Below are 22,859 nucleotides of genomic sequence, written 5' to 3'. Positions count from 1 at the left end.
ATTCTGTGAGTCTCGGGCAGCTCGACTTGTGTGAAGTGTTTCCAGGTGGGCGTCCTTTACCTGGAGTCGAGTGTTTTAACCGATGCATGAAACTATACATTTTTAGACATGAGTTGTAACGGCCGACATTTTCTTTCAAAGTTTGAGTCTAAGGTTTATTTTTTTAGCACCTGACGGCTCTTTTTTGCTTCTCATCCATAAACTTTCTGCATACTCTTTCACGTGATTCAGTTTATTTTGAAAAGTCTCAACAGGATCTTGAGCTTTATTGTGAAAGGTTTGTCCAAAAACAAACGAGCGGACAGCGGAGCCACGCGATGGTTTTACCGTCGTTGTTGCTAACGACAACACGTAAAAACAGGCGCTTGTCCGTCCGTAGTGTGGTTATATTAAATATAAGAGAAAGAGAGAACTTTAAGAAATTAATATAGACACTACAGCAGGGGCGGGCAACTCCAGGCCTCGAGGGCCGGTGTCCCTGCAGGTTTTAGATGTGTCCTTAATCCAACACAGCTGATTAAACGGCTAAATTAGCTCCTCAACATGTCCTGAAGTTCTCCAGAGGCCTGGTAACGAAGTAATCGTGATTCAGGTGTGTTGACCCAGGGTAAGATCTAAAACCTGCAGGACACCGGTCCTCGAGGCCTGGAATTGCCCACCCCTGCACTACAGTGACCATCAAAACGATGAAAAAATATTGCCGTAAACAGTTTATTTTACGACACCACGAAACAAACGATAGCGTAAAATGAAACGATAGATGTTTTTATATTGTCATCCAATATATATCGTTATATCGAACAGCCCTAAGTCCAGAGGTAACAATGAGCCAACGCCCAAAACAGGAATGATTTTACACAATGGTGGGGAACTCCAGGCCTCGGGGCCGGTGTCCTGCAGGTTTTAGATCTCAGCCTGGGTCAACACACCTGAAACAAATGAGTTCATTCCCAGGCTTCTGGAGAACGTCATGTTGAGGAGGTCATTTAGCCATTTAAATCAGCTGTGTTGGATCAAGGACACTGGCCCTCGATGCCTGGAGTTCGCCACCACTGATTTTACAGGTCGAGGCCACTGACATTTATTTTTTGACTAGTTCAACATTTGGCTCAGATCAGTATGACTAACAGCAGGAGACATCTGGACCCAAGATGGCACATCAATACATGCTTTTGCCACAAGGTTTGCTGTGTCTCCCAGCACCATCTGAAGAGACTGGGAGGATAAATGACCTCCACCAGAATGTTCCTGACCAAACGATCAGAAACAGACCTGGGGGTGGCTGGAGGGTATACCAGAACTGGTTGTGTTTCTTTGATTTTTCTGATAAGGATAAGACATATTTGAGCCTCTGTGTGGTTTGGAGAAAATCCAAAATAACTTTTTAAAACTAATTCCAGATGTATGCTGTACCGTGACACGACATTCACGGTTAGAGCCTGGTCAGTTCTCAGTGTAATAGTTTTACTACATTTGCCTTCACTGGACAGTAAAGTCAGGGTTGGTGGGAGCGAGTCGGAGTTAAAGCGGCTCATGTTCTGTATATTAATACTTGATTTTGTTTTTGCAAGATGTTCTGATGAAATGTGAAATTTCAATATTAATAGTGAAGAAAACAGTCCAAAAAACCCCCAAACCATCTTGTAAGACATTTGTTTTATTAACCGTGTCATCTAAAAACGATGGCGCACACATACGATTAAAAACCTCGGCTGCGGTTCCCGTCAGAGCCGAACTCATGACTTGGTTAGCTCCATGAGTCCATGCAGGATGCTCTTCTGGCCATAGCGTACTTGCAGCGCCTTCCACTGCCTGCAGCTCAGTCCCGCGAGTGCCGCCTTATCCTCCATTAACGCCCGGTCGACATCCATGACTTTTTCCTCATCCTCTCCGTCTCCGTAGGACCTCAATGTCAGACGGGCCGCCTCATAAATCAGCCGTTTCCATGAAGCCTTTAACTCGGAAAGACCCTCGTTGGAAAGCGCCAGGGATATCTTCTCATCATCCTCGTCATCTTCTTCCCATCCTTCGTTGTCTTTAAACTCTGAAAGCTCTTCCTTTGACATGCACAGCACCTGAAAACACAGTCAATCAGCAAACACTCGTATCTCAAACAGGGCGCTGCTTCAAGTGTTTGTCCCGACTGTTGTCATAAGTAAAAACAGACGATAACTAGCGCTGTTTTTACGTGCTCCCTCACCTTGAGCGCCGTATGGAGCTCTGTGTCTGTAAGGCAGCCTTGTTTACCAAAGACGAAGGCTGCTTTCTCTTCCATTATCTGACACAACACCTCGCACTGCTCCTCAACCAGCTGCCGGTCCAGATCAGACTGAGCACCTGGGAGGAAAAATGAGGGATGTCGTTCACACCGTCACGTCACAACGCTTTGAAACAAACGCGGCGGTTATCGTTCACCTCGTGCGGCAGCTTCGTAGAGTTTAGCGGCGGGGATGTCGGCAGTGTCGTTGCTGTTGCTGGAACACGGCTCGGTGAAGCCGTACATGTGAAGCAGCTGCCAGTTGGCCATCTGCCCGTACGTGTTAAACACCTCCTGGCCTTCATGAATAGGGCGCACGCAGACCATCTTCAAGCTATCCTGAAAAAATGTTGCGCAAATTCATTGTTCAAAACTAAAATGTGGAAACACAGCGACTCTATTCTACACTTTCCTGATGAGTTCATGACCACAATCCCTCATTTCAAGCTAATTTTATACATCATGGCCACGATTACTGTCCAAGCATACACAGACAGGTGCTGTACGAGTGTTTCGCCACCTCTTGCTTGTCTTGGACATCAAAAACTAATGGGGGGCATCACGCTGGCTTCTCCCATCTTTTATCTACAGTATATGATTTTCAAAGGTGAAAAGCTGCCACAACAGATGTGTCTCCTCACTTGTGTGAACTCCAGATTAGCATTGTGATTGGACACATGGTTAAGCATGTCAGCCATGGGAACCATCATTGGTGGGTTGGGAGGCTTCTCCTCCTCCTCATCCTCATCGTCATCCTCCTCATCTTGTGGCTCTTGGAAACTGCAGACGAATGGAGAGACGGGATGGGAAAGAAGAAACAAACACACATGCTTGTGCACTGCTGTACCTGTCTTATGTATTTATGCATGCTAACCTGTAGGCCATGACAAAGGCCACAAGCTGTGTGTACAAGTCCAGTGTGTGTGTGCCAGGGTTCCAGAGGTCAGGATGTCTGGTCATGAATGGCAGGACCACATCTGTGTACTCCCGCTGGATGTTAGCCAGGTCCCTGTCCACTGCCTCCGGCACACCTGTTCCCTTCAAGAGGCTGCCTCTCTCCTCTTTAGACCTGAAAGGATGGACAGCTCAAATGTTTTCCTCCTCTTTCCCGTAAGAGAGGAAATAAAATATTCATTAATTTAAGACTGTTTCATGTAGTATAATTTATAAAGACTAAACAAAGATACAGTCACTTTCTTTCAATAATTACCTGCAGGCTAATTATTGAAATAAGAGCAGGCCAATTAAACAGGCAAATTAGCGGCTCAAAAATTGGCACATGCAGTTAGGAAGGACAGACATTTGGACCTGGTGTGTGTGGCTCAGATAGAGAAAATCTTTACCAAAAAAAGAAACTACATGGACATTGCTCTGTGTGCTCACTGCTGAGAAGAGACGTTTTAATTACACCGATCTCTGTGCAGAACTGTGACTAAGCTCAGTTCTGCTCAGTTTCAATAAAATATTAGAAGAACAGAAAGGAAAGCGATTCTGCTCTTTCATTAAGTGAGCTATTTAAACAGGCTTGGAAACAAATAACACAACTCCAGCGTGCACGCCGATGTACGGGCCATCGTACCAGGGAAGTAACACCACACCTCTGGATGGGATGGGATGGGATGGGAGCCGAAGCGTGTTCCTCACCAGAACATGGGATGATCCAGTGTTTTGAAGTCTGTCCACAAAGAGAGGTAGGCTTTCCAGTGGGACTGTGAGGATGTGTATTCATACAGCAGAGCCAGCAGCAGGGGAACCCAACCCGACGAGCTCTGCAGAGACGACTGCTCTGTGAAGGAAAAGGGAAAAAGTTACAAACTGAGGGATGCAGGCAGGCAGCATCTTTGCAGCGTTACACGTCACCTTTTTCCAGCAAGGTAGAAACTTTGGTTGTTCCCTGATGGAGGAGAGCTGATCTGGGGATGGTGAACAAAACCTCCCCCTCCTCTATGTCATCCTTGGCCAGCATCCCGTACTCGGCCACGGTCCCCTCTTTACTCACGCACACCTACAGATACAAACGTCAGTCCTAAACCAGATCTTAGTGCTGACTAAGCTGTAAATACAGTCGCACGACGCCGTAACAAACCTTACTGCTGAGCTCCAGGCCGACTCCGTCACACCACTGTAAAAAGCTCTGCAGAGGGCTCAGCCCTGAGCCATCCTCCACCTGTCAGCGCAGAAACATCAGCAATACGAACAGGCACGTGTTATCTAATGCTATCGTGCACGTGGTTTCACGCGCTTCTAAAACGAAGCCACGTGATTACAGTTAGAAGAAGGTGTTCCTTGCATCAATGCTAAGTGATAAAGCGAGCTGAATGGCGGCACGTTTTAAGTAGCAGATCACAGAGTTCATGATCGACAGCGTAAACCCCGCGTGTACACCACAGCATGTTACACGTACACAGAAACACGCAGCGTCGTGTTTGCTGCTTAAAAACAAACCGGATCAAACTGTTACCTTGGCTCGTTTCGCTCTTGCTGCCATCCCGCAGAAGTACACTCGAAGCTAACTCGAGCATGCGCACTGTGAAACATGTGCAGGTTAAGTTTGGCCCACGCGGTGACTCGTAGAAAGCGGATAGACCCTGTGCACGAGAAAATGCTAACTTCCTGTTTTAAGAACGGCTGTAGGGTTGTACATTTCCGGTAGCTTTGTTTTGCAGTAAATTACTACTGCCAAGGTGGACTCCAAAATCATGTCCAAAATACGAAAACGGAAAGATTACGTTAAGTTACAAAGAGCAGAGGTGGGAACACTCACCACTGCTGTGTCATAAAAAAATCAAATGATCAATTTTGATGTTTAAAGAGCGTAGATCGATTGTTTGTTTACATCACTCAACCAGAGGTGGGTCGAGTATCCAAAAATTGTACTCAAGTAAGAGTAGCATTACTTTAAAATATTATTACTCAAGTAAAAGTGAAAAGTAGTCTTCAAAAAAGTTACTCAAGTAAGAGTAAAAAAGTACTTGGCGAAAAGACTACTCATGGTGAGTAACTGTTTGAAATGTCTGATTTATTTTTTAAATAAATGCTATCAGACAAACATAAATAAATAAATATACAAATTTTAGTATTTGCAAAAGGAATATATGTAAAAACATCAACAAAATAAGGCACAACAATTCTAATTTCCAGATTTCAGTTTTTCACAACATAAAGCTTTTTTCACCAATACCTACAGTAAATAATATAAATATATAAACAGTGCAAACAATTTCCAGTGACAAGATATGCTGTAAACTTTAAATTCATTTTTGCTCCAAATGACACAGCAGCCTCAGAGAAAACATTAGAACGAGGCATCTTCAACATATGTATATACAAGGCAGCTCAGTTTACCATAAATTGTATGGGCGTGCATTTATTTCTGCATGTTTAGCAAAAATGTGCCATTGTGATGGTTAAGCTTCAGCAGCAGTTTGCTCTCAAGGTTCTTTCTGTGAAGCTGTAACTGTTCAGCAGTGAACAGGAGTCCTGCATGACTGAGAAGTCCTTCACAAGCTCCAGATGCAGGAAGAGCTGTATTGGTTTTGATCGACAGCTTCTTGATGTGAGGAAAGCCATGCAACAGATCCACACCTCCAGTGAACGGACATGAAAGGTACCTCTCCAGCTCCCCTGCTTCTGGCTTTCCTGACCCCATGGATCCATCATCTTCGTCGGTTAGGCTGCTGTTTGTGCTGGCCTCATCCAGCTCTGTGTCTAGGTGATGTCTGATGAAGTTGAGACCTGTGGAAAGACGTATGGTTTTCAAAAGAATTAGGTCTGGTCATTATGGGGCGATCGTGGCTCAAGAGTTAAGAGTTTTGAGTATGAGTACGAGCATTTTTTTTTTTTTTTGGCCGATGGCCGTGGTGCCGCCCCCCACCACGATGCCGCCCCGGGCAACCGCCCGTGTCGCCCGTATCTAAAACCGCTACTGTCCCTTTCACCTTTTGCAGCTTCGCTGTTTCGCGGATCCGTTTAGTGCAATTTTGCATGCTTTTTTTTTTTTTAGCGCATTGTTATGACCACATTTTGAGCCCATACATTGTGTTCTGCGTCCCGATCGGCTGTAGATCATTGTCGGTCTCCTCCGGCACGGCAGAATCGCTACATCGATCACTAGCAGTGTGACTCTGAAGTGCTGTACTGTATGTTTTTAAGTTTTCTCCCCAACAAACACAACAATGTCGACGAAACATTTTGCACCGCCAGAGGCTCCTGCGGTAGCACCCAAAAGGCAGAGGAAGATGCTAACCATCGCACAAAAAGTGGGACTTCTGGACATGCTAAAGGAAGGTAGAAGTAACCGTATTTTTTATTTTTTATTTTTATTTTTTTGCCATACCGCGCACCGGATTATAAGGTGCATTAAGCTTAAATTAAGCAATTAAGATTAAAGTTAAATTCATTAGTTCTAAAATCTGTCATTATTATTTATAGGAAAACAAATATACTGTATGTTTATTTCTCAAATAAATGTTTGGGACTGAAAACAGGGTTTGATCTTTGGTTTCATTCTATAATGGACTTTTTTTTTTTTTTTTTTTACAAAGGTTTGAACTTTGAGAGTTTAAACAAGAGAGAAAAGTGTGAAACTGTTCATGCCTGTCTGAGAAAAGTGTATAAAGTGTGTAGTGAGGGGTTTTACAGCCTTAAAACATCTAAAATAATTGTAAAAAATAAAGCTGGCTATTTTTAGAACATAACACCCGCGATAAACGAGGGAACTCTATAGAGATTGAAAATGTGACGTCATTGAGGGGTAAAACCGCAAAGCATTGTGGGTATCCGTGGCAAGAGGTACTAGCGCAAGCAGGCTTTCAATTGAAATCAGTTACACAGCGATAAAAAGAAACAAAAAATGGCAAGAAGCTGTTGTATTATTAACTGCACAAGCCGGGCGAACGACAGCCGCGTGAAGCCGACGGGTAAAGCGATTGGTTTTTATCAGATTCCGGCGTGGAAGAGAAATTGTCCAAGCCATGTCTCCGAAGTCACGAAGAGGCGACGGATGGCCTGGACAGTAAATATTCAGCTTTGAATAAATAGTGAATTGTCCTGACAGAATATTGCGTTTCGCTTCTGTTATTACCACGGTACATTGACAAAAACATATACTTTTATTCACAGGATAAAACAGTTTTTTTGTATCACTAATTGCCCAGTACGATTACAGCATACAATATTATTGTCACTGCTACATTTCTGTAATGCCTACCAGAAATTATTTCCACTACTAATTAATTACCGTTGAGCTCAAAGGTCCTATTAATAAACGGTTAACGAATGTGTATTTATGAAGACGATTTGTGAGACTGGTAAACTTACCTTTGTTCGTACGATGGTCTTTCGTTCTACACGGTGCATTTCAAGGTCCTGTACCCATCTGTCGGTAAACTGTACCTGGGCTTGTTGCAGCGACCTGAAGTTACTAAAAACTTCATGAGTGTATGCACTCACTCCAAGAACCGTATAATTATAAATCTGACCGTGGTGAAAGTTGAGCAGCACGCTGACGTCTTTTGATCACTCTGTGTGCTCGTAAGGGTCTGACCCTTTCACTCCTTTGATTTTTTCCTCGTATCTTTTCTTTGCCTTTTCGTGGAGTCTGTCTTTGTACGGACCGGCATTGTTCTCCTTAGTTTTGTACAATCCTTTTTTGGGGGCAAAGAAAAACCAAGAAGGTATTGGAACCGGAGAATGAACGTTTTGCGGTGCTGCAAATGCATGCATTTGATGCGGTACTTGGATTGTTTTGCCACCAGTTCCCTGCATGCAATGCGCGAAAGTCACGTGGTCTGTCAATCTCTATATACAAATACTGAGAAATTTCAACCCTTTCTCTCTTTTGCTCTGAGGTGCGAGGGAAAAATATCGATAAGTCGATGAACATCATCTACGGACATATTCGGTAAATGCCCAAGACATCTTGAGAAATGTAAATCGCCGATTGATTCGTCCATTTGGTTGACTTTTTTTTTTGTTTTGGAAAACCCGACCGTAAACAAGACGCGAATATCACACCGGAAACGAAGCGCCCTACAGGAGTTTCCCCACCGGAAGTAGCATATGCTAAGGTGCACATAGTCTACAAAATGGGAAATCCGCTCAGCGACTTATTGAATCGTTCAACCATTTCAGTGCTTTATGTAGGTCTCCAATGTCTTAAGAAAATACAAAACAATAAAGCAAAACTTTACAAAGAATTAAAAGTTAACTAACACCAGTTATTAAGTGTAATAGCTGCGAAACTGAAGCTCAGTGACTTCAGTGTTAGGCTAATAGCATGCTTTTACTGCATTGCCGCTGTGTTTGGGACGATTTTAATACTGGAAAATGAAACTGAATGGTTTCCAGATGTTCTTTCATGGTGGATCAAAGTCTGATGGTACTTTTGTGCATTCATATTTCTGTTGGTTTTTTCTCCAACACCACTCACTGAAATGTCCCTCCAAATCATGACAGGATGGCTGTTGACCATGAATGCTGACCCCTTAATGCTTTTTAATACATCCATTTTCAGATTATTTCATGTGTACATAGAAAATCTTTACCAGCAGAAGATTCTGTTGGAATAGATTCTCATGTCACAGCACCATAAAGATTTCATTTTGCTTGTTGGACTAGGGCAGCAATTCTCAAAGTGTGTGGCGTGCCCCACTGGTGGGGCGCAAATTACCGGAAAAGTCATGTGGAACAAATGTTTATTTCCTAAAAGGCCGAGAACATGACATCACCTCTTCACTCTTCTCTCTCTCACACACACAAACCTTCATACACCAAGTGACTTTTTGCACAATACGCAGTCTTTTGCAAATTTCTATTGTACTGTTGTGCCTGCACTGTCTTGTGTCTGTATCGTTCTATTCTGTCCGGTGCTGCACCGTTTTTGTTTTTGCAATTTTTGCATTTTTTGCACATTGCACATGTGGTCCTGTTTTGATTGTCTGCTATATGTAATATGTAGCACCATGGTCTTGCAGGAACATTGACCACTTCCTGTTTATTCTTTCTACCTTTTGTTAACATCATAGTCAGTTTTACTAATACTGCCACGTGTACTATTGTAAAAAACAAACACTACAGGATATATAATATATGATCTGCAATAATGGATACCATGCACATCAACATTTTAACATAGAAAGAGGTAGATATGACATGATAAGACTGGGGGGGGCAGGGATGTCTTCTGCCGAGATAAAGTCTTTGACTTCTTTTGTTAAGAACGTTTAAAAGTTCAAGTTGAAGATATCACATTTTTCACCACCAGAGGGTGGTGCTGCACTGGATGAAGCAGTGAGAACAAAATGCCACAACTTTGCACACAAGTATATGTCAAAAGTCCAGATGTGAGCAGCTGTTTGCTGTGGCTCGTTGGTCTAGGGGTATGATTCTCGCTTAGGGTGCGAGAGGTCCCGGGTTCAAATCCCGGACGAGCCCTCAGTTTTAATCAATTCAGTTAAGATGGATTATTTGAGATTAGAAACATGACTTTTTTGCAACTTTTCAAATGGCAAAAGACACAAAAGAGTCTGCTGCCTGTCAACTGAACTCCTGTAAAAAGCTGTACTCAAAATGAGATGTTTGAAGACAAAGTCAAAGGAGCTTGCAAAGAAAAGCGTCTGGACTTCTTTAAGTTGCTTGAAGACGTTTCACTTCTCATCCGAGAAGCTTCTTCAGTTCATGAACTGTGTTCATGAACTGAACTGAAGTTGCTTGAAACGTCTTAAAGAAGTCCAGACACTTTTCTTTGCAAGCTCCTTTGACTACGATGACCTGGATGACTGAGAACCTTCACAGACATGTTTGAAGACAAACGCTATCAAAGCAAGTATAGTAAGTGACTTTTGCACATGAACTGTCAAGTCAAGAATTACTATCAAACTGACAGCTTGTCTTGTGACAGTGCATTAATCAGCATCTTTTCATTTAGTTAGACAAGCAGGAACCTTAGCGACTGCATGTGCAGTCTGCACATTTGTTTAACACAAGAATATTTGAATGTTTGCACAAACACAAAGAATAATTTGTGCTTTCTGTGACTGCTGTAGTGAGATCATAATGATATAACACCCAAATCAGCAGGAAGATAGAATTCTTTTACGTTTTTCTTTTTCTTCTTCATATTATTACTAAGAATACAACATAGACGATACGAAATCTTAGAGACAGCACAGAGTAATGGAGGACCGAATTATGGTCTCACTTCTACATCCACCCTTAAGACCCGCCCACAATTAGCTTTAACTTACCATTGTCTCTTTATGCTTTCTATATGCTGCTAAGCAAAGACTGAAATTATGTTTGCAACATTATTTTTTGGAGAAAATGATTTTATTTGTAATTACATTCCAAATGACAAGTTCCCTTTGCTGTATTCTGATTTTTCAAATGCACTTTTTCATTTTTCATCATTTTCATTTCTAAATTTCTCTTTCTCCAAAAGTTGATTCTGTTCATCTGGACGTAGCGTTTTTCAGTGGGAGAAACGTTTCGTCACTCATCCAGGTGACTTCTTCAGTCTCAGCTGAGACTGTTCTTTCCCTTTTCATGTACTGACCTCCCAGCCCTTTGTTCCTTCAGTGGGCTGGTTTAAGTCATTATGCAAATGTACTTGTTACGTCCCCCCGAAGGGGTCTAGGCATGCGAGTGAGGGGACCAGTAACAAATGAGTCCAGAACAGAATGAAAGGAGAACAGACAGGTGCTTTTAGTAAATAAAATAGTCTTTATTGTAAATAATCTTAACATAAAGAGCCGGCAACGCCGTTTTACCAATGACACTTGGAAAAAGGAAAAAAGGTTACAACAACAAAGAACACAACAACCAAACAAACTCCACACCACGAGGAGGCACTTCCAGGGGCCCACAAGCTCAGCCTGTCACTAGCAGCAGCTAGCTTTACTGCTGCCGAGGCCCACAAGCCCACACTACTCACGTGAAGCAGCTACACTGCACACTGCTTCCACTAGTGATGGGACGTTCTGTATCGAGGCTTCGAAGCTTGTGTCGAGTAATTGAGGGGGCGTTTCCGCGATGCGCGTATCGAGGCTTGCTTCATTTATGGCAGGAGCTGAAAATGATGACGTCCGAAGCCTCGCTGCCCGGCTGTACCACGTGACTGGTTCAGGAAGTGGTTCGAACTTTGCCGCGAGCTTGACAGCGATATAAACCCCTCAGACTTCATTCAAAATGTGGGTGTTTGATGGAGAGTTGCGGTTAATGAGAGTTTGGAGGTTTAGGAGAGTGAGGAGAAAAAGTCAGGAGAGAATGGAGCCAGCTAAGAAGAGGAGGATGTCCTCCCTGTGTGGGAACATTTTGATCTTATTCCTCCCAACAAGGTATGTACATTTCTACAGAAGATGTATTTTCATAATACTGATGGTGCAATACAATTTATGTTAAGCTGTCTTTACTTTTCTAAAAGGTGAAGTGTTTGCTTTGTGCCAGGGAGCTGGGATCTTATAACAACACCTCATCCATGCATGCTTAGGCACTACAGAGCTTTGCATGAGAATAAGCGGAACACCGATTGTGGAGCAAGACCAGGTGAGCCATCAAATGCCATGATAATATAGCATGCAGTAATGTTACTAAAGGATATAACAATATTATACAACTGTAATAAATTACATGTGTGATATTTATATTTGTGCTTTGTTTTTATTTTCTTTCCTCAGGAGAACCATCTCAAATAGATGAAGACCTGGTTAGCATGATGATTGAGGACTCCCAGCCATTTAGCATTGTGGAGGACAAAGGATTTAAAAGATTTGTTAAATCATTAAATCCTAGCTATGTTCGCCCCACTAAAAAGATCATAAAAGCAGTGAAACTTTAGTTTTTACAGAATAAAATGTGAACAGGCAGTGTGTAGCTGTCCATACCTCAACGTTACAAAAGCACAACCACTGTCCATACCCCAACCACTCCTCACCTCACAGTAAATGATCATTTCCATTTTAAGCATTTCCAAATAATCATTTTCCATACTGCCGGTATAAATATACACAGTATACTGCCATAACTACAATATACATGTTTTACACACTCCTTTTGTTGTTGACATTTACAGGCTGTGTGCAAAATGGCACACTCTTCAAATTCATGCCAACTAATATTTTTACGTCCAGTAGATATCCTACTAGAGCAAATTAAGCTTCAAGAAGCTTTGCGCTGGGGTGAACCAATTGGATGAAAAGCTTCAGTGCTTCATGAAGCTTCATCTGCCCATCACTAGCTTCCACACTATAGGCAGAACATTCACACACCTAGCACTCAAAGCCGAGACACCAGAAAAAACCCCCCTGCTCACAGCTCATCCCCAGTTTAAATAGCCTCAGAGGTGATTGCTGACTGGATTCAGGTGGCAAACGAGGCTAACCAAGAGCAGCTGTGTCCTGGGGAGAGAGGAGAGAGAGAAACAGAGGGGGTAGGAGTGGCAAGAGAGGAGGAGGCGGAGAAAAACCCCACGCCCACACAAGGGCAGTTTCAGGAGGCCCAGCTAGGGCCGTAACAGTACTGTTTATAAGATTGGGGAAACCTGCAGTCAGCTGAGACTGAAGAAGTCACTTGGATGAGTGACGAAACGTTTCTCCCACAAAACGCTACGTCCAGATGAACACAATCAACTTTTGGAGATTTGCTTACCTGGATGATTGAGAATGCATCAAGAAATTTCTCTTTACTCGGTAAATAAGTGTTTTTGTTTAAATAAATGTTTTTACACATCTCCAGTGAAAAAGGTACATAGGGACTAGTAAAGCGCTATACAAATACAGGCCATTTACCATAGATACCATAAAAATGCTATAGCATATAGTGGGGGCGTCTGTTAACGAGATGAAGACTTATAACGTTTTCCACCAGCAGAGGGTGGTGTTGTACTGGATGAAGCAGTGAGGACCAAATGCCACATCACAACTTTGCAGGATTCACACACAAGTATATGTCAGAAGTCCAGATGTGAGCAGCTGTTTGCTGTGGCTCGTTGGTCTAGGGGTATGATTCTCGCTTAGGGTGCGAGAGGTCCCGGGTTCAAATCCCGGACGAGCCCTTGCTTTTACTCAATTCATTTAGAATGGGATATGGTAGATTGGAAATGTGACTTTCTGACATTTTTCATGTGGCAAAAGCCATAAAGGAGGCTGCTGCCCATGAACTGAACTCTTGTAAAAATCTTCCACTCATGTTTCTTTTTTTTCATTTTTCATTTATCACATTTATTTCTTGTAAAATGAGATAACATTTTTCAACACAAGCAGGATCTCAAAGCAGGAGGCAGAGATGGATTTGAAGTTACGCTGATGATGCTTACATTCATTGACTGAATCCCACCTTCACGCAGTTTACTATAAAAACAGCACAAAGAGCGTACTGTCTGTGTAGAGGATTTAACAGAACAACTCAACTCGTGAAACATCTGCTGACATCTTGTTGAATCATTGTGTAACTTCACCAAGATAAGTAAACCTCAGAACAGCAGTAGCCATCAGCTGATCACAGCCTATACACAAAGAAAATCTCGTGGAGCCCACGATATAAATAGTGATTCTTTCACCACGCTGAGCCACTGCAACCCGTTTTTATCTTTCCACCAGTGGGTGAATCCCACTCTAACTCCTGACTCTACTCATCTACTTCTGTTTAAAGGCAAAATCACCCTCTACAATGTAGGCAACAGAAAATCAAGTTATTTGTTTTTTATTTTCCTTCTTTTTCTCTGCTCGTCTTCAGCTAAAGTTGTGTATATTTATTAGGATTCAAATTTAAACTAAAGTTTGTATTCTCATTTATTAGTAATAGTATAGCACAAAGGTCAGTTAACTTTGCACAAAAGTAGCTGGCAGAAACTTAGGCACATTTTTACTATTACGTGAGTAAAGAAGTTAAATCGGTACTTCAACCTTTACTAGTGTATTTTCCAACACTAATATCTGTACTTCTACTATAGAGTGTCTGTACTTTTGCTACCTTTGGTTACAGTTTATTAACGCGACAATTTAAATGATCTTTCTTGGCTGTAGACAGCAAGCATGTCCCACTGTTACAACTGCAGGAATATTTTTCTGTCATTTAACCTCTAATGGTAAATCCAAAATGAATTTCTTTACATGTGTGACAAGTATTACCCAGATTTTCACTGCTCCTCGATCTCAGATGGAATCAAATGTGAAGAGCTTGTAAACAAACAAACAAAAAAGAAGTGGAAATAAAGAGAAAAGCTTCCTCTTGAAATCTTCGTCCATCTGAACACGAAAACAAGCTAATGCAAAAGCACACCCTACAGAACAGAGGCTAGGTCATTAAAAGTCTGTTAAATGTGTTTACATACATGTCGTCTGTGTTCTTGTGACAGACAATGGGGAAAAAATGTTACCATGAAATAGTTACATTAAGACAATGAACACAATATTATAAAATATGTATAATAAATTTATTTCTGGGTTTGAAAAAATGTATTCTTCACTGTTCAGATTTCCAGATTCCAGATTGAGTCATAAATACCAAAGGAGAAGTATAATATACTGGATTATATTCCCTCACTTCTGCATTTGACACTGATGAATATGAAATTCTCGTTAATATTGTCTGTGGTAGGAACTGTGACAGCTGCTGATGCTAAGCCAAGAATCTTTGTATTTGTTTGTCCAGAATAAAATGAAGTGGAAATATAAGATTTGTATCCAAAAAGTATTAAATATTAATTGTAAAAACAAAAATGTTTAAAACCAATAAAGCATTATAAAAATAACTTAAGGTATCATGAATAAAAAAACATTATACATGCTATTCTATTCCTTAATAGTATCATATATACTCTATACTTTCTGTATTGTGTTGGAGGAAGAATTAACCCATTACTTTAGTGCTTGAAATATGTTTTTCATATTCAAAAATACATTTTACTGTAATCAGACTGTTCAAATGTTTTGATGACAGTAAAGAAAGCATGTGAGGACAGCAGGACGTAGATGGTGCACATGGGAACTGTTTTAAGGTTTCACTTGAGCTCTTTCACTGTATAATGTCCAAGATGGCGACATTATACTACCAAGATGGCGCTGCGGCTGGCAGCCTCAGTACTGCGCTCTCTCGCACTTTCCTTGTTTTTGTTTATTTTCTGCGCTTTTGGTCACTCAGACCACATCATTTCTCCAGAGATCAACTGCTAAACATCAGGCAGTCGTCTCAAAGTAGTTCTTATCCTTTTTTCATAAACCAAGAAAGTTTTTCTGATATTTTAGTCGAGGCGCAGCAGCTCTCTGTGGCTCTCGGAGGAGACGCAGACGGGGGACTGCTTTTACACCGGACTAACAAGGACTTTGCACGCTCTGCTGCCCTCTGCTTCACTGAAACCTGGCTCAGTGAGCGAGTCCCAAATGCTGTCTTAAATCTGCTGGGCTTCCAACTTCACCGGGCAGACCGTGAAACGGAGCTGTCAGGGAAAACAAAGGGTGGCGGAGTCTGCTTCTGCATTAACGAAGGTTGGTGTACTGATGTCACAGTGTTACAGAAATACTGCAGCCCAAACCTGGAAACTTTTTTTATCAACTGCAAACCGTTTTATTCACCGCGGGAGTTTTATTCCTTCATGCTGGTTGGAGTTTACATCCCTCCTCAGGCCAACGCGAACAACGCACTGTGCGAGCTGGCTGACCAGATCACCACCCTGGAACGAAAATTCCCAGATTCCTTTACAGTTGTACTTGGGGATTTTAACAGAGCAAAGCTAAACCACAAACTTCCTCTGTGCCCCGGGCAGCTTTGGGACATTCTGATCCCTGCCTGGTCCATCTTATTCCAGTTTATAGACAACAACTCAAACGTGCCAAGCCTGTAGTCAAAACTGTGAAGAAGTGGACTAACGCCTGTCGCCTTGATGTCTGTGGTCATGAAATCCTTTGAGCGCCTGGAGGATTGGCCTGTAATGTCTGCAGGCCACCAGTTGGACCACCAGTTGGACCCCCTGCAGTTTGCCTACCGGGCAAACAGGTCGGTGGATGATGCAGTGAACATGGGACTGCATTACATCCTCATCACAGACCCCCTCACACCCTGGACACAGACTTTTTGACCTGCTGCCCTCTGGCAGATGGTATAGAAACCTGCAGACTGGGACCACCCGACACAGGAAAAATTTCTTTCCCCTCGCCATCTATTCAATTCAATTCAATTTTATTTATACAGCGCCAAATCACAACAACAGTCGCCTCAAGGTGCTTTATATTGTAAGGTAGACCCTACAGTAATAGATACAGAGAAAAACCCAACAGTCATATGACCCCCTATGAGCAAGCACTTTGGCGACAGTGGGAAGGAAAAACTCCCTTTTAACAGGAAGAAACCTCCAGCAGAACCAGGCTCAGGGAGGGGCGGGGCCATCTGCTGCGACCGGTTGGGGTGAGAGAAGGAAGACAGGATAAAGACATGCTCCCTCCTAAACAGTTGAACTGTCACACTGCTAGACTGCAACTGCACCTTATGTTCATTCTGTGGTATTCGTTTCATTTCTGTCATCCTGTATTTTATATATATAAGATTTAGATTGGTTATTTATGTTTGGTTTGTACACCTTTGTGAATGTGTGTGTGCATATGTGTGTAACCCGTTCAAGTGTTACGCCTGTTGTTGTTGCGTTGTGTTCTGGCGTGAAAGTAAGAGGCAGGAGACCGTACTGGGTCTTTGGCTCTTTACTGTACATCTGCAACACAGAAATAAGGGTCTGATCTGTGTGTCATGCGCCTGCCAGTACACCTCTCCTCCGGCCATGCTGAAAGGAGCTGTGCCTGCAACTTCATTAACACTACAATAATATAATAAATCAAATACAACAAATTGTTTTAAAACCTTAACGTAAGCTCTCAAAAACAAAAAGCACAAAATAAATAATATGTCACTGAAAAATCATCAAAAACAACTTATAAGAACAATAAACAAAATAATTCAAAAACAAATAAACAGTCAGATAAATACAATTCAATAACCAGGACCCAATATTCTAATGCTTGTAATTCAAACACTGCACTTCAGTACAATCATATTAATAACCGCCATCCAACAGGCAACACTGTACCATAAAAACAATGAATGAAAGACTGCATCTCTAAAACATAAGAACATCTCCATACCTGCAACACAGAAATAAGGGTCTGATCTGTGTGTCACGCGCCTGCCAGTACACCTCTCCTGACGAAGGAAAAAAAAGAGTGCACGCTGTTAAAAAAACACTGCAGCGAATACGCTCACAAGCCGCTAGCGATCAGGCTAACTTAGCATGCTAGCATTTCAGCTGCGTTCTAGACTAAAACTCATTAAAAAAGTATATTAGCAAACTCCGCCCTCCACAAAACTTATCCCGAACGAGTCTCGTAACGACAAACAAAAACGCGGCGGTTCGGTTGTATTCATATTGCAGCTTGGGGTCTGAACAAACTTTAATTCACAGAGAGCAACGTGGCAGTGTCTTACCTCCGGCCATGCTGAAAGGAGCTGTGACCAGGGCACCCATGCACGCGCCTATGTCACCACGCAGCGCACACACACACGAACGCACACAGGCTCAGATCACACAGGTAGGAAAGTCAGATGCAAAACGAAATATTTAATTAAATAAAGGGTGTTTTGGGTGAAATTCACAAGTATTTAACACATATGTTACATTCACCCCCCCTGAATTTCACCAAAATCACTACACATCTGAATGGTACTGCAATACCAAGAGGCACAGCGATGCTGAACTACCATCACCTCCGGACCAGGCAACCCAAGGATCTTATCCCATAGTTCAGTTAAAAAACTATCCGTAAATGGATTAAAAGAAGTTGCATAGGTTGATCAGGCCTCCAACCCTTTCAGAACACAAAGGTGCAGCCTACACCTCATCAAACGTGGTCCCATTAAACACGCACAGTGAGTGCGTCATGATGCCTCAAGGAAATACACATACATAATACGCAATGGGATGACCAAAAAAACAGTCTATGTCAGAGGCCGAGCCTCCCGTGGCGGTAACAGGCCCCATGTAATAGGCTTCTGGACCATGTTTTCTATCAGCCTGTTGACTGACTTTACCACCCGACCTGCTCTGGTAACCACTCTGCCTCGAACATTGGCACGGCCAGGGTCATGTCTTGGCAAGTTGGATGGCTGCCCAGGATACGGCCGACCAGAGGTCTGATTCATGTCTGAGCCAGAAACAGGAACAGTCTGCGGATCAGCAGCGTCCCCGTGACAGGCACCTGGAGCAGAAACTGTGCCAGACTGTGTCACATCAGAGGTAGCGGAACAGTCAACCGGAGTAGGAAGAGCAAAGTGCTGGGCCCGACCAGAAGGGCTTGCTGAAGTGTGAGTCGTGCAAGTCTGAGAGTCAGGTAAGGCATTGTCCACGTCCGCACCATCACATGAACCATGCTGACGATCCGTGGACTGTGAGGCCTGCTCTCCTGCCACAGAATCCACATCCATCCCATGGCTCAAATCCGAAAGGACCCACAAGGAAGTCCTTGCTGCGGTAGACTCTGTCTCTAGACTGCCAGGGTCCTCCAGATCCCCACAAGCACTGAGATCCCCCTCACTGGAGAAAACGTCCAGGAACTGACTCCCCAGTGCATCCTGAACAGGAAGGAAACTCACGTCCAACAGAAGGTTTCTGTGTACAACCTTACTCTGGCCTGAAGAGTCACTGATCCTGTAAATGTGGGTCCTGGGATGCCTCTCCACAACAGTATAAACCTGAGGCTCCCACTTGTCTGCAAGTTTCTTCTTGCCCCGCTCGCCTTTATTGGCAAGCAGGATGCGATCCCCAACATTCAGAGACACACCTTTGATTTTCTTATTGTACTGACGAGCCTGATGCTCCTGCTCATTGCTGGTGTGCTCCTGGGCGACTCTGGCAGCCTCAGACAAGTATGACAGAAGAAGCTTGGAGTAGCTGTTAAAGTCCACCACAATGGGATCATGCAAAACAGACTTGAACATAACGTCGACCGGTAGTCGTGGGACACGGCCGAACATCAAGTAGAATGGGGCATATCCAGTAGTCTCGTGAACAGTTGCATTATAAGCAAAGGTCAATGTCTGAATCTGTTGTGGCCATTCCTGTTTGGCTCTGAGAGGGAGAGCTCGCAGCATATTGCCAAGTGTGCGGTTGAACCGCTCCGTGCCACCATTGCCCATAGGGTGATAAGCAGTAGTGTGAGACTTGGCAACACCCGAAATCTGCAGAAGCTCAGAAAACAATTCACTCTCAAAGCTGGGACCTTGGTCTGAGTGAATACACTCAGGGAAACCATATACACAAAAAACAAAGTCCCACAACTTTCTGGCAACCTGCTTGGCAGTTTGATTCTTGCACGGGAAAGCAAAGGCCATTTTCGTGAAGTGGTCAGTCGCCACAAGCACATCAACAGAGCGCTTCTTTTTGTCCTCTGCTGACCAAAAGTCAATGCAGATGAGCTCCATGGGAGCAGAGGTCTTAATGCTCTCTAATGGGGCTCGTGCTGCAGGCTCTGGAGTCTTGGCGAGTATGCACCTTCCACAGCACCGAACATGCTCCTTTACATCCCTCTCCATATTGGGCCAGAAAAAACGTTGCCTTGCTAGGTGGAGGGTCCAAACTTGACCCTGGTGCCCTGCCAAATTGTGGACACCTTTCAAGGCCTGCGCCCGTAAATTCGCTGGCAACACCAACTGGAGTCTCTTTGTTTTGCTCACAGGGTCTCTCGTCTCCCTGTAGAGAATGCCATCCCGAACCTTGAACCTCTCCCAGTGCTTCAATAAGGCCAGTGCCTTGGAATCCATATCATGTCTCTCACGCCTGGAAGGGTGCCTCCTGCGGGCTATGAGTGGCAGGACAGCGGAGATGACAGGGTCTTGAAGTTGGTGGTCCTCCAGCTCATGCAAGGTAAGTGATGGCAGTACATCATTGCCAACTGGTTGCAACTGCTGAACAAGGTGGAGAAGGGAGGCAGCTCTATTCTCCGCAGCGGTTTCCCAGTAATCATGGTGAACCAAGGTAGCCTTGACTTCCGACGAACTGTAGGAATCTTCTGAGGTCTGAACTGGAGCAGGTTGTTGGGCAACCTGAAGATTTTGGACACCAAACCTGAAAGCGTCCTGCACTTCATGAGCCGCCGCACCTTCTGCATTCCGCACCAACTGCTCGTAGGGCTCCTGAAGTAAGCGCCCACCAATAGAATAGGTGAAGGGGTCACGACTGAGTGCATCTGCTACAACATTCTTTCGACCTGGGATGTACCTCAAATCAAAGTTGTAGGATGACAGCTTGGCCACCCACCTTTGTTCATAAGCGTCCAGCTTGGGCTTGGTCAATATATGAACGAGCGGGTTGTTGTCAGTCCACACTGTGAACTCGTGCCCCTTCAACCAGTGGCTGAACTTTTCAGAGATGCTCCACTTCAGGGCCATGAACTCTAGGCGATGGGCTGGGTATCTCTGCTGTGACCCGCTTAGCGCTTTGCTCGCGAAAGCAATAGGGCGTGCCTTATCCCCGTCGATAGGCAATTGTGATAAAACCGCTCCCAGTCCATCCAGAGAAGCATCCACAGACAAAATGAACGGTCGTGAAAAGTCTGGATGAGCCAACACGGCACAGTTAAGGAGGTCGTCCTTCAGTTTATGAAAGGCCTTGTCACACGCAGGGCTCCAATCTGCAGCAGTCAACTTCCTGAACATGCCAGCACCCCTCCCAGCCTGACTAGTCCGTCCCTTCCTCTTCTGGCCAGCCGTCAGAGCAAACAGAGGCTTGGCAATGGCTGAGCAACCAGGAATGAAGCACTGATAGAAAAAGACCATTCCTAAAAAGGACTTAATCCTTTTCACAGAAGGAGTGCAACCATCCTTCTCCATCAGAGCTTCCTTTGGCATCTTGGAAATCACTTCCACCTTAGCTGGGTCCACCGCGACTCCGGTCTGGTCGATGACATGACCAAGAAACTTGACTGACTTCCGCAGCAGATGACACTTCTTTGGACTCAGTTTGAGATTGTTGACTCTCAACCTTTGAAAAACAGCTCGGAGCCGGCACAGGGCTTCCTCTTCAATGGGAGCAAAGGCCAGGAGGTCATCTAAGTAGCAGAGCAGACTGGTGAAGTTGAGGTCACCAAAGATGTTCAGCATCATGCGCATAAATGAAGCTGGGCTATTGCAGAGCCCTTGTGGCATCCGGTTGTATTCGTACAGGCCAACAGGCGTTGTGAAAGCAGTGTACTTCTTATCCTCCTCACACATTGGAATGTTGTAAAACCCGGAAGTTAAATCCATCGTGCTGAAGAAGGCATTGCCCCCAAGCGCGGCAAGGCAATCCGCTTGGTGAGGGAGTGGGTGCGCATCCTTAAGAGTTCACGCATTCAACCACCTGAAGTCCGTACAAATCCGCAATCCACCGTCCTTCTTCCAGACCATGACGAGGGGGGATGCATACTCACTGATGGATTTGCGAATAATCCCTTTCTCCTCCATGTCAGTGAGTACCTGCCTTAGTTGTTGGTAATGAGCAGGAGGCACTCTTCTGTAAGGCATGCGGAATGGGCGTTCATCAGTCAGGTGGATCCGATGTACAAAGCGTTTAGCTTCGCCACAGTCAAGCGGGTGTCTAGAGAAGATGTCCTCATACTGCTCAACTAGCTCAACAAGCTCTCTCTTTGAATGTAAGCTGGCATGGCATGAGTCAATGTCAAGATCACCCAAACCGAGGGAACACAACCTGTCATTCAAGTCAGCCTCAGTAGCGGCTGGCCCACTGACTGGTATCTGGGCCATACTCGCCATCTCGCAGGAGTCCTGCGGGAAATCAAGGTCCTCCACCGCAAGGCAAGATGAAACAACAGCAACCCTCGAGTTGCGTTTCAAGGTTACTGGTTTTGCGGAGAGATTGGTCATCTTCAATGGCACCCACCGATCACCCCACATGGATGTGATCACCCGGCCAACAAGAATGTCTCTCGGCCCAGACCCAGAGGTGCAAGGTTCCACGATGATCGTGCTGCCTGGAGAGACTGGCACATTGCTGGGCAGCCTGCCCCATACGAGATGCTCACACTGTGGGAGTAGTGTCACAGCACGAGGCAGTTTCACGGTGCCAATTTTGTCAGGAACCTCCTCACCCCTCCATCTGGTGGAGCACGACATCATGTCCAAGAAGTGCTCATAGTCAAGGAGCGAGTGCTTGCTCCCTACAGACACAAGCTTCCAATAGTCATCAGAATGTTTCATAACTCGCATCAGGTACTTGAGGACATTGGAGCCAATGATGAGCTCATCACGCTGGCCCGACACCACCAAGACTGGCACCATGCACTTCACACCGTGGACAGTAAGTGCCAAGTCATAAACACATTTTGGGTGGGTCTGCTTCCCACCACAGCCAACCAGCACAATACGTTCTGCTGACTGCGGTTCACTCACAAGAGCTCCAGCTTCTCTAAGCGACTTCTCGGCCTCCTCACTCATAGTGCAAGCCATGGACCCGGAATCCATCATGCCCCTCAAGTTAACCTTGTCATTCACTGCAACTTGGGTGTAGAACAATTCACTGAATGTAGGCACTACTGCTGGTCCCTGAACCATGACACGGTATCCATCTGGC

At 44.2% G+C, this 22,859-nt stretch overlaps 1 protein-coding gene and 2 non-coding genes across 3 annotated transcripts; 2 read left to right on the top strand and 1 right to left on the bottom strand.

Annotated features, from left to right (window-relative positions):
- Nucleotides 1-1,641: 1,641 nt before the first annotated feature.
- On the bottom strand, nucleotides 1,642-4,823 carry setd6 (SET domain containing 6, protein lysine methyltransferase). Its single transcript, XM_063477409.1, has 9 exons — nucleotides 4,719-4,823; nucleotides 4,344-4,424; nucleotides 4,118-4,262; nucleotides 3,902-4,043; nucleotides 3,132-3,326; nucleotides 2,899-3,037; nucleotides 2,416-2,596; nucleotides 2,201-2,337; nucleotides 1,642-2,075 (listed from the first exon to the last, which is right to left on the bottom strand). Exons 1-9 carry the CDS (start codon nucleotides 4,743-4,745, stop codon nucleotides 1,737-1,739), a joined length of 1,386 nt encoding a protein of 461 aa, XP_063333479.1. The 5' UTR covers nucleotides 4,746-4,823; the 3' UTR covers nucleotides 1,642-1,736.
- Nucleotides 4,824-9,619: 4,796 nt separating this feature from the next.
- On the top strand, nucleotides 9,620-9,691 carry trnap-agg (transfer RNA proline (anticodon AGG)). The gene has a single exon. It is a non-coding gene; the product is annotated as a tRNA-Pro (tRNA).
- Nucleotides 9,692-13,235: 3,544 nt separating this feature from the next.
- trnap-agg (transfer RNA proline (anticodon AGG)) lies at nucleotides 13,236-13,307 on the top strand. Its single transcript has one exon. It is a non-coding gene; the product is annotated as a tRNA-Pro (tRNA).
- Nucleotides 13,308-22,859: the final 9,552 nt, after the last annotated feature.

The sequence above is a fragment of the Pelmatolapia mariae genome, linkage group LG7 (assembly GCF_036321145.2).
Source record: "Pelmatolapia mariae isolate MD_Pm_ZW linkage group LG7, Pm_UMD_F_2, whole genome shotgun sequence".
Lineage (NCBI taxonomy): Eukaryota > Metazoa > Chordata > Actinopteri > Cichliformes > Cichlidae > Pelmatolapia > Pelmatolapia mariae.
This window is presented reverse-complemented; position numbering and strand designations above follow the sequence as displayed.